Source organism: Nicotiana sylvestris, chromosome 1 (genome assembly GCF_000393655.2).
Source record: "Nicotiana sylvestris chromosome 1, ASM39365v2, whole genome shotgun sequence".
NCBI lineage: Eukaryota > Viridiplantae > Streptophyta > Magnoliopsida > Solanales > Solanaceae > Nicotiana > Nicotiana sylvestris.
Genome location: NC_091057.1, coordinates 100,577,325 through 100,588,941, shown reverse-complemented (window position 1 = coordinate 100,588,941; position 11,617 = coordinate 100,577,325). Strand labels below are relative to the sequence as shown.

The following is an 11,617-nucleotide window of genomic DNA, read 5'->3' as shown; positions in this document are numbered from 1 at the left end:
TCGGTATAGGGACAAACTGCACAACATGAGGATATTAGAGTCATATGGGGTGGATTTTACTACTTTCCAACTGGAGGGCAGGGCCCGTAGATGGTGGCAGTCTTATCTTTTTGGCAGACCAGTGGGTTCTTCGCCCATGACTTGGGACCAGTTTACACAGCTCTTCTTGGATAGGTATATTCCACCCTATCAGAGGGAAGAGTTGCGAGGTCAGTTCGAGCAGCTTGAGCAACGTCAGATGTCGGTAACTGATTATGATTCGAGATTCTCCAAGTTGTCTCGCCATGCACTTATGATACTTCCTAAAAATGCAGAGAGAGTGCGGAGATTTGTTGTGGGGTTGCACCCCAGTATTCGGGCTAGTATGGCCCAGGAGGTTGAGATGGGTACTGATTATCAGCTAGTAGTAGAGATTTCTCGGAGGATTGAGGGTTACGCTAGAGGGTAGAGAGCAGATGTAGCATGACAAGAGGACCCATTTCTCTTGAGAGTTTAGAGGTTCCCCGGCTAGGGGCAAAGGTCAGTTTGAGAGGGGTCAGCCTAGCAAGCCCACATATCCAGCACCACCACCTCCTCAGGGTGCTCCAACGCGACCCTATTTTAGTGCTATGCCAGAGAGTTCTTACTATCCACCAACTCATCAGAGTTCTTCCAGTGCATATTTCAGTGCCATGCTAGAGAGTTCATACCGCCCACCAGCTATCCAAGGATCTTTTAGTGGGTATTCAGGCCATACGAGTTATACTTCGGGGCAGCAGTCTATGGTACCGAGAGGTTGTTACGAGTGTGGAGATCCGGGTCATATGAAGAGATTTTGTCCCATACTTCGGGGCAAGGCAGTACAACAGGGTCATTAGTCCATGATTGCAGCACCAGCCTTTCCAACCGCCTAGGGTTGGGGGACATACGGGTAGGTGTCATCCTCGAGTTGGAGGCCAAGTAAGGGGAGGTCAACCAGCTATTTTTCAATCAGGTGGAGGCCAGCCAACCGGCGCTCCAGCTAGATTCTATGATTTTTCGGCCAAACCAGATGTAGTGGTCTCAGATGTCGTGATCACATGTATTTTTTCTGTCTATGTTAGGGATGCTTCGGTGTTATTTGATTTAGGATCTACCTATTCATATGTATCATCTCTATTTGTTTATTTCCTGGATATTCCTCGTGAGTCCTTGGTACTCCTATTTATCTGTCCACTCTTGTGGGCAGTTCTGTGGTTGTGGATCGAATCTATCGATCCTGTGTGGTCACATTCTGTAGTTATGATACTAGAGCGGACCTTCTGTTACTTGATATGACCAATTTTAGGTCATTTTGGGCATGGACTGGTAATCCCCATATCACCATCCTTGATTGCCATGCCAATACTGTTACCTTAACAATGCTAGAGTTGCCTAAATTGGAGTGGAAAGGTTCGTCATCTAGTCGGGTTATATTTTTTCTGAAGGCTCGACATATGGTCGAGAAGGGTGGTTTGGCTTATCTAGCCTATGTTCGGGATACCACCACAGAGTCTCCGACGATTGATTCAGTGCCAATAGTTTGGGAGTTTGCTGATGTGTTTCCATCTAACCTTCCAAGCATGTCACCAGATCGTGACATTGATTTATGTATTGACTTGGATCCAAGTACCCAACCTATATCTATCTCACCATATCGTATGGCTCTGAGAGAGTTGAAGGAGTTGAAGGAGCAACTTGAAGAGTTGTTAGCAAAGGGTTTGTCAGACCAAGTGTATCACCTTGGGGTGTACCAGTATTATTTATGAAGAAGAAATATGGGACTATGCGAATGTGCATTGTTACCGCCAGTTGAACAAAGTTTACCATCAAGAACAAATACCTGTTGCCATGTATTGATGACTTATTTGACCAATTGCAGGGTGCTAGGGTGTTCTCTAAGATCGACTTGAGATCAAGGTATCATCAGTTGAAGATTCAGGACTCGGATGTTCCGAAGACTGCTTTCCGTACAAGATATGGCCATTATGAGTTTCTGGTGATGTCCTTCGGCTTGACTAATGACCCAACAGCATTTATGAATTTGATGAACAACATGTTCAGGCCTTATATTGATTCGTTTGTCATTGTCTTCATTGATGACATCTTGATCTACTCATATAGCCTGGGGGAGCACGAGTATCATTTGAGAGTAGTGCTCCAAACTTTATGGGAGCAGAAGCTGTATGCTAAGTTCTCCAAGTGTGAGTTTTGGTTAGATTTTGTGGCATTCTTAGGGCATGTTGTATGATGTGAGGGTATTAAGGTGGATCCCAAGAAGAATGAGGCAGTTCAGAGCTGGCCTCGTCCCACTTCAGTGACAGATCAGGAGTTTCTTGGGGTTAGCAGGTTACTATCGATGATTTGTGGAGGGCTTTTCATCCATTACAGCACCTTTGACTAGATTGACCCAAAATGGTGCTCTGTTCAGTTGGTCCGATGGTTGCGAGGTGAGCTTTCAAAAGCTCAAGACAGCATTGACTATAACACTAGTTCTAGTGTTGCCTTCCGGTTCGGGAATGTATACTATTTATTGCGATGCCTCACGCGTTGGCTTGGGTTGTGTATTGATGCAGGATGGGTGAGTTTTTGTATATGTTTCACGTCAGCTGAAGCCCCATGAGAAGAATTATTTTGTGCACGGTTTAGAGTTGGCCGCGATTGTTCATGCTCTTAAGATATGGAGGCATTAACTATATAAGGTGTCTTGTGAGGTTTACAGTAATCACCGTAGTTTGCAGCACTTGTTCAAGCAAAGAGATCTCAATTTGAAGCAGCGCAGATGGCTTGAGTTACTAAAGGACTATGACATCACTATTCTTTATCATCTGGGAAAGGAGAATATAGTCGCGGATGCCTGTTTCCATCATATCAGATAGAGGCCCTCAGTTCACTTCGCATTTCTAGAGAGCTGTACAGAGTGAGTTGGGGAACCGTGTAGAGATCAACATTGCGTTTCATCCACAGACCACCGAGTAGTCAGAGCAGACAATTCAAATCTTGGAGGACATGCTCAGAGCATGTGTGATTGAATTTAGGGGATAGTGGGATCAGTTCTTACCTTTGGCCGAGTTTGCTTACAACAATAGTTACCAGTCCAGCATCGAGATGGCTCCATTTGAGGCTTTATTCGGTCGGCGATGCCATTCTCCCATCGGGTGGTTTGTGCCTGGCGAGGCTAAGTTATATGGTACTAATTTGGTAAAGGATGCCTTGGAAAAGGTAAAGTTGATTTAGGAGTGACTTCTCATAGCACAGTCCAGACAGAATAGTTACACGGAACAGAAGGCGTGTGATGTATCATTTATGGTAGGCGAGAAGGTTCTCTTAAAAGTCTCGCCGATGAAGGGTATTATGAGATTCAGGAGGAAGGGAAAGCTGAGCCCCAGGTTTATAGGCCCATTTGAGGTGTTGTGGGGAGTTGGGGAGGTTGCTTATGAGCTTGCTTTACCTCCGAGCCTATCAGGAGTTCATCCGATTTTTCACGTGTCTATGCTCCAAAGGTATCACGCTGACTTGTCACATGTGTTAGACTTCAGCACTATTCAGTTGGATGAGAGCTTGGGTTGTGAGATAAGTAATTTCTACTTAATGTGAGTCTAATACATAGATTATGGGTGGATTTCAACATAAAAATTGGTAGAAATCATGGGTTTAGATGAAAAACCTAGGCAACAACAACAACAACAACGACCCAGTAAAATCCCGCTAGTGGGGTCTGCGGAGGGTAATATGTACGCAGACCTTACCCCTACCCCAAAGGGTAGAGAGGCTGTTTCCAGGAGACCCTCGGCTCAAAAAAGCAATAGGAGATGATATATTAGTACCATAAAAATGCATAATAAAAATAACAACAATATATAAGAGATATGAAATACAGAATACGAAATACGAAATACGAAATAGACGGCTGGTATAAGTACAACTAGAAGGTAAAGCCCTGCATCAATAGACGACCAATGACATTCCTAGTCTAACTCCTAACTGGATAGTCTCACTCTATTGTGCTGTAGAAATATTCACATTCTCCCCTAACCTATAACCTTAATGCTCGACCTCCATAATTCCCTATCAAGGGCCATGTCCTCAGTAATCCTAAGTCGCGCCATGTCCTGTCTGAACACCTCTCCCCAATACTTCTTAGGTCGTCCTCTACCTCTCCGCGTGCCCACTACAGCCAGTCGCTCACACCTCCTCACCGGTGCATCAGTGCTCCTCCTCTGAATGTGCCCGAACCATCTGAGTCTTACTTCCCGCATCTTGTCCTCCATGGGGGCCACACCCACCTTCTCTCGAATATCTTCATTCCTAATCTTATCCATCCTTGTATGCCCGCACATCCACCTCAACATCCTCATCTCTGCTACTTTCATCTTCTGGATGTGTGAGTTCTTTACCGGCCAACATTCAGTTCCATATAACATGGCAGGCCTAACCACTGCTCTATAAAACTTACCTTTTAGTAACGGTGGCACTTTCTTGTCACACAAGACTCCCGACGCTAACCTCCACTTCATCCACCCCACCCCTATACGGTGTGTGACATCCTCGTCAATCTCCCCGATCCCCTGAATAACCGATCCAAGGTACTTGAAACTACCTCTCTTGGGAATGACTTGAGAGTCAAGCCTCACTTCAACTCCCGCTTCCGTCGGCTCAACTCCAAATTTGCACTCGAGGTATTCCGTCTTCGTCCTACTCAACTTGAAACCTTTAGACTCAAGAGCATGTCTCCAAATCTCTAGCCTCTCGTTGACGCCGCCTCTTGTCTCGTCAATTAGAATAATGTCATCAGCAAATAGCATGCACCATGGAACCTCCCCTTGAATATGATGAGTCAGTGCATCCATCACCAGGGCAAATAGGAATGGGCTGAGCGCAGACCCTTGGTGCAACCCCGTAATAACTGGAAAGTGTTCAGAGTCGCCTCCTACTGTCCTAACCCGAATCTTAGCTCCATCATACATGTCTTTAATCACCCTAATATAGTTACTCGGGACCCCTTTATCCTCTAAGCAGCTCCATAAGACCTTCCTAGGAATCTTATCGTACGCTTTCTCCAGATCAATAAACACCATGTGGAGATCCTTCTTCCTATCTCTGTACTGTTCCACCATCCTCCTAATAAGGTGGATAGCTTCTGTGGTAGATCGTCCCGGCATGAACCCGAACTGGTTGTCTGAAATAGACACCGTCCTTCGCACTCTCATTTCTACCACTCTCTCCCAAACTTTCATGGTATGACTTAGTAATTTGATGCCCCTATAGTTGTTACAGCTCTGGACATCACCTTTGTTCTTATACAACGGGACCATTGTACTCCACCTCCACTCTTCAGGCATTCTATTAGTCTTGAATATAACACTAAACAATGCAGTAAGCCATTCCAAGCCTGCTCTACCCACACACCTCCACAGTTCAACCGGAATTTCGTCTGGCCCGGTAGCTCTGCCCCTTCTCATCTTACGCATTGCCTCCATGACTTCATCGATCTCAATGTCCCTACAATTACTTAATTCATGGTGACTGTCGGCATTCCTCGATTCCCCAAGTATAATATCCTGATCCCCTTCTTCACTTAGAAGTTTATGAAAGTAGGTCTGCCACCTCCTCTTAATCTGGTCATCTCCCATCAAAACTTTGCCGTCATCATCTTTTATGCACCTCACTTGGTCCAGATCCCGAGTTGTCCTCTCTCTCGCCTTAGCGAGTCGGAATAACTTCTTCTCCCCACCTTTGTTCCTTAGTTCCTCATACAGACGAGCAAAAGCTGTCGTCTTAGCCTCCGTCACTGCCATCTTCGCCTCCTTCCTAGCTACCTTATACCTTTGACTGTTCTCTCTCTTCTCCTCCTCGTCAGTGCTCCCTACTAACCGCAGGTAAGCCGCCTTCTTTGCTTCCACTTTACCTTGGACAACTGCATTCCACCACCAATCTCCTTTGTGGCCACCATTGTGGCCCGTAGATATCCCTAACACCTCTCTCGCCGCCTTTCTTATACAGTCCGCCGTCGTCGACCACATTGTGTTTGCGTCCCCACTACTTCTCCAAGCTCCCATTGCCGATAACCTTCCTTCCAACTCTTTAGCTTTATCCTTAGTTAGGGCGCCCCACCTAATCCTGGGGCGTCCTTGTACTGACCTCTTCTTCCTCTTTATCCTAATACAAATGTCCATCACCAAAAGCCTATGCTACGTGAAAAAAATGATTATAAAACTTAGTGAAAATCATATATTTATATTCCTAAGGTTATGAGTAATAACTTTCTTCAAATATTTTCAGAATCTGGGCATATGGGCCCAGGGGTGAATTTTAGAAATCTTGCGTTTTGGGTTGGGTAATCACTTTGATAGTGGGGATATAAACTTTTGAGCATAGATTGATTAGCTTATGTAATGTTTGACTAGTTTCGAGTCGTTTGGCATCAAATTTGGAGGTTTGAGCGCACTCTTAAATTGGGAAGAAGGCTTTGAGACGAGGTAAGTCTCTTTTCTAACCTTGTAAGAGGGAATTTACCCCATAGGTGAACTTGATTAATATATGTTGTTATTTGTGGGGGATACGTACGCATGAAGTGACGAAAGTCCGTATATAGCTATTGTTCCTGTTTATGTCCGAGTTTTACACCATGCTTTTTGGACACCGTTATTTGATTATATTTGTTAATTGTATCAAATGGAACTAAGTTGAGGATTTTAAAGAATTTAAAAGCTTCAAGTTGAATTGTCTTTATTTTGAAAAGAATCAAGAAAGGGTTATGTTTTATTGATAAATTTATATTTGATCGCGTCGCAATTATATTCCACGAGCGGGGTAATTCTTTCTACTACTCTCAAGGAAGCGGGCCGTTCGCCTCGACAGGTTAATAGATGCATCTATGGTTCGTGCCGTTCAACCCTCGGTAGTGCACAATTTACATTTATGTTGGATTGGGCCAAACGTCCTCGGCGGAATTTTGTGCGTGATAATAAAAGTGGAAGTCCGTTTTATAATTGGTATAAATTTATTGTTTGAGAGACCATTTGTTTAAAATGAAGGAAGTGATTTGGGTTCTTAAATATGGTGAACAATTGTTCATTTATTTCTTGTTCTGAGTTTTATTATTATGTATTATGCTTAATTAGAATTTCATATTATCATATTGTTGGCCTTAGTAAGTGTCGGAGTCGACCCCTCATCACTACTTCTTCGAAGTTATACTAGATACTTACTGGGTACATTATTTATGTACTCATGCTACACTTGTGTACTTAATTGTACAGGATTTGAGGCAGCTGCATCTGGCTACCAGTCTGGTGGGCAGATTTGATTCCCATCTTGAGACTTCACCGTGAGTTGCCTTTAGAGCCATTCTGCAGCAGCGAGAGTCTTTCTTATATTATATTTTTTGTCTATTTCCTTTCAGATAGTAGGATAGTATTCTTTTGTATATTCTACTAGATTGCCCACATACTTGTGATACTAGGTCTTGGCACACACACTAGTAGACTTATAATTTTGGATTTGTTTACATGATTACGATTTGTACTCATTTGCTTCCGTTTGATTATGTTATATTTGCAAATTTCTAAATCTGTTTAACAAATGAGGACATGTTATCCACTTAGTAATTTATTTAAACGGGAAACCGCTCGTTTGATCAACATTGGCTTGCCTAACAACAATGTTGGGCGCCATCACAGCCTATAATGGAATTGGGTCGTGACACTAGGCTCCTCTCATCCCACTTTCACCTACAAATTTCAGGTCCAACTAAAATTTTCCAAAAATATTCATGTACTACTAATCATTCTAAGGAAAACCCCATTAGTAAATTTGGAAAACCCAATAACAAAAGCATTTTCACTTATATCCATGGCTGATAATGGCGAAGAAAAACTCATAGAAGTTGCTCGTCATATTACTAAAACTCTTGGTCATACTAATACTATTGCAGACAATAAATTACGTCAAGAAAATATAATCAAGACCGAAAACTATTGCAGCAATTATAGTATTTTATTTCAAATAATTTGAGTGTACAATCTCTAGGAATCCTCTAATTCTTCTTTCCAATAGTAAATAAAGTCAAGAGCTTTAGAGCTTGATCTTGAATCTATAGTTGTTGCCACGGACGATGATCTTGAATTCAATTAGCATGAACTTTGATTTGAACTCGTACTTCTTGACCTTGATTTGTTCTTCATTCCTGAGCTTGAACTTGATTTCTTGAACTCCAACTTGATTGCTTGAGGCTTGAAACATATGGAGGAATTTGTAGCGTTTGATCCACGAGCTCTCTCTTGCTTCTTGTTATAATTTCTGGTCCCTTTTCTGAGTTATGAAGACTCCTATTTATAGTTGTGGGAGGAAAAAGTTGTGATGAGAATAAACTCTTTCCAACCAATCAAATTGAAGAGTGACAATGCCGCATTTGATTGGCCAGAACATGTCACTTGTACATGTGAGCGCGGTTTCATTGGCCTTTTAACTTCATTTGGCATGCCTTGTCATTTTGACACGTGGCATAATCCTATTGGTTTTTTTGTTTGACTTTGGCGTGCCACATCGTTTGACACATGGCATCAAACTAGGCTTCTAGGAGGATGACATATTGGGCCTAATGAAGTAGGCTCATCATTTATAGCCAAACTAAATGGGCTAGCCCAGTTAATATTTATTGGACTTAAGTAATTAATCCAATTAGATTAACCCATAATACTGAGTCCGTGTTGATATCTAATTAATGCCGCCACCTTAATAAGTCAAGTCCGTTAGAGATTGAAAGTTGCTTTTTCTCACATCAGAAATAAATACTCAATAGTCGTCCATTGAAATCTATTTAAACTGATCGTTCCTCATTCTATTAGCATCAATTTTAGTGTTTGCAAGCAACTTTGAGTTTACTTTTGGCGAGTCTTCTTGCATGAAGAAGATGATCATATGGTGTGAAGGGATGGGAACTTATCCCTGCCCAAATACCGGAGAGATTACTCTCAGGAAGTGAAATGATGGATACTCATCCCCATTCAAAAATTGGAGGGATTACTTAGGGTGTGAAGGGATGGATACTCATCCCCACCCGAATATTGGAGAGATTACTCTCAAGTTGTGAAGGGATGGATTCTCATTATGTCTGAATATCAGAGAGATTACTCTCAAGTGTGAAGAGATGGCTATCCATCCTAGCCCGAATATCGGAGAGATTACTCTCAGGGTGTGAAGGATGGATACTCATCCCCATTCGAAAATCAAAGGGATTACTTTGGGTATAAAGGGATGGATATTCATCCCCGTCTGAATATCAGAGAGATTACTCTTAGGGTGTGAAAGGATGGATACTCATCCCCGTCCGAAAATCGGAGGGATTACTTAGGGTGTGAAGGGATGAATACTTATCCCCGCCTGAAAATGGGGGGCATAACTGAGGGCGCAAAGGTCATACGACATATCGAAGTATAAGCTCATGGCAACAAATAGATGGACAAATCCTCAACATCATATTGGAGGACAAATTCATGGTAACAAATAGAAGGAAAAATCCATAAAGAGGCCAACTTTAGGTGCAAAGGGACTTAAACGTCCACATTAAGATTGGAAAATTATAGTTCCTTTTAAGGACAAACCCATAAAGAGGCTAACTTAAGGTGCAAAGGAACTTACATGTCTACCTTAAGATTGGAAAGTTATAGTTTTCTAAGGACAAACCAATGAAGAGGCCAATTTGAGCTGTAAAGGGATTTAAACGTCTACCTTAAGATTGAAAAATTAGAAAGTTTCAACTCGAAGATTTGGTGTACTTGACGACATCGACTTGAACACTTGGCAAACTTTGAAGATTTGGCAGACTTTGCAGACTTCAACTTGAAGAGTGGTGGATTTTTAAACTTCAACATGAAAAATTAGCAGACTTGAAGATTTAGAGGGCTTAAATAATCCAACTTGAAGACCGGCGAATTTGAGGACTTCAACTTGAAGACCGATGGACTTGGAGACTTTGAGGGCTTGAATATTTCAACTTAATGACCATCGAATTTGAGGACTTCAACTTATAGACTGATAGACTTGAAGACTTCAACTTGAAGACTTAGATGGCTTAAATATTTCAACTTGAAGAGTGGTGAACTTGAAAACCGACAGACTTAAAGATTTGGCGAACATGAAGACATAATGAATTTTCGGTTTTCAATGCAAATACTTAGTAGCCTCCTAAAAGACTCTAATCATTCCATTGAAGATACCAAACCATAGAGGTTTTCCCTCTTTTAATTAAATGCGATCCAATGTTCAATAGAACAATGGTATCTCAGCTTGATTTTCAAGTGCCGATTGAATGGATTACATCACATCATACTTCATTCAAATAGCGATTGTGGAACTATGTATCTTTTAAAATTATGTGACTGAACTTAGAATAAAACTCAAAGCTGCCTACGTACCTCGGTGAAGATAATCAAGTCATACTGTAGTTCAGAATGGGTGAGTTTTTTTAAACTTTTTATATATGTCCTTTTCCTAGGCTGTCTCTTTCGAGGTTTCAACCTAGCGAGCCTTTTTATATGTACTAACTTTTGCTAGGCTGCCTCTTTTGATGTTTTCAATCTAGTGGAACTTTTTTTGGGTGGGTTGTACATAGTTTAGACTCATGCGGGCTAGGAGTGACATGCAATTTATGCTCTTCTATTAAGGAGCGTTGCAACTTTAAGGATAATGCTTCTTTAAGAATTTGTCATTGATAAGGTTGATTCTCATGCCATTTACATAAACCAGCTTGTAGACTCTACTTGAATAAGCTTCTTATATGACATATGGCCCATCTCATTTCGAAGTGAACTTTCCTACATGTTTATGGGAAGTAATAATGGAAATTCGTATAATAAGGACTTGATCTCCTACTTGAAAGGATTTTGGGCGAACTCTTTTATTGAAGGCGCGAGATAATCAAGCCTGATAACATTCAAGACTCTGATGAGATTCCAATCTCTTCTCATCAAGAGCCTCCACCTCTGTTAAATGAAGTCGAGCATTTTCTTTATCAGAGATCCCTTCTTGAATAACTAATTGTAATGAAGGTATTTGACGTTCGAGTGGTAAAACGACTTTAACTCCATAGACAAGTGAGTAAGGGGTCTCTTGTGTTGGCATGCAGTGATTTGTTCTATATTCCCGTAGAGCTTCTTCCATACGGTCATGACAATCTCGTTTAGATTTGGAGACAACTTTCTTTAACAATTTGCATAAAGTCTTGTTAAATGCCTCAGCTAGACCATTGACGACGACATTATACATAGAAGAGTTATGTTGCTTGAAGCCAAAGAGATCATAAGTCTTGTTCATTAACCTATTGTTGAATAGCTTGCCATTATCCGTTATTATGTAATGAGGAATGCCAAAGTGATAGATTATATTTACTCAAATAAAAGTTGCAACAATTTCCTTCTTTACTTCCTTAAGAGCAGCGACTTTAGCCCATATTGAGAAGTAGTTAGTTGCAGCCAAGATATATAGGTGCCCACCAGAGGACTTTGGCAGTGGTCCAACAACATCCAATCCCTAAGCATCAAACGACCAGGATGCAACAGTTGGGTGTAACATTTTAGGGGGCTGATGAATAAAATTTGTATGGAATTGGAAATCCTTG

The 11,617-nt window shown here is 41.6% G+C and overlaps 1 protein-coding gene across 1 annotated transcript; it reads right to left on the bottom strand.

The window, feature by feature from the left end:
* Positions 1 to 10,917: 10,917 nt before the first annotated feature.
* LOC138872590 (uncharacterized) lies at positions 10,918 to 11,313 on the bottom strand. The gene has a single exon (XM_070150876.1). The coding sequence runs from the start codon at positions 11,311 to 11,313 to the stop codon at positions 10,918 to 10,920; it is 396 nt and encodes a 131-aa protein (XP_070006977.1).
* Positions 11,314 to 11,617: the final 304 nt, after the last annotated feature.

Excerpts from the sequence above, each read along its gene's own strand:
- LOC138872590 (XM_070150876.1), bottom strand. The coding sequence starts at position 11,313 with ATGAACAAGACTTATGATCTCTTTGGCTTCAAGCAACATAACTCTTCT.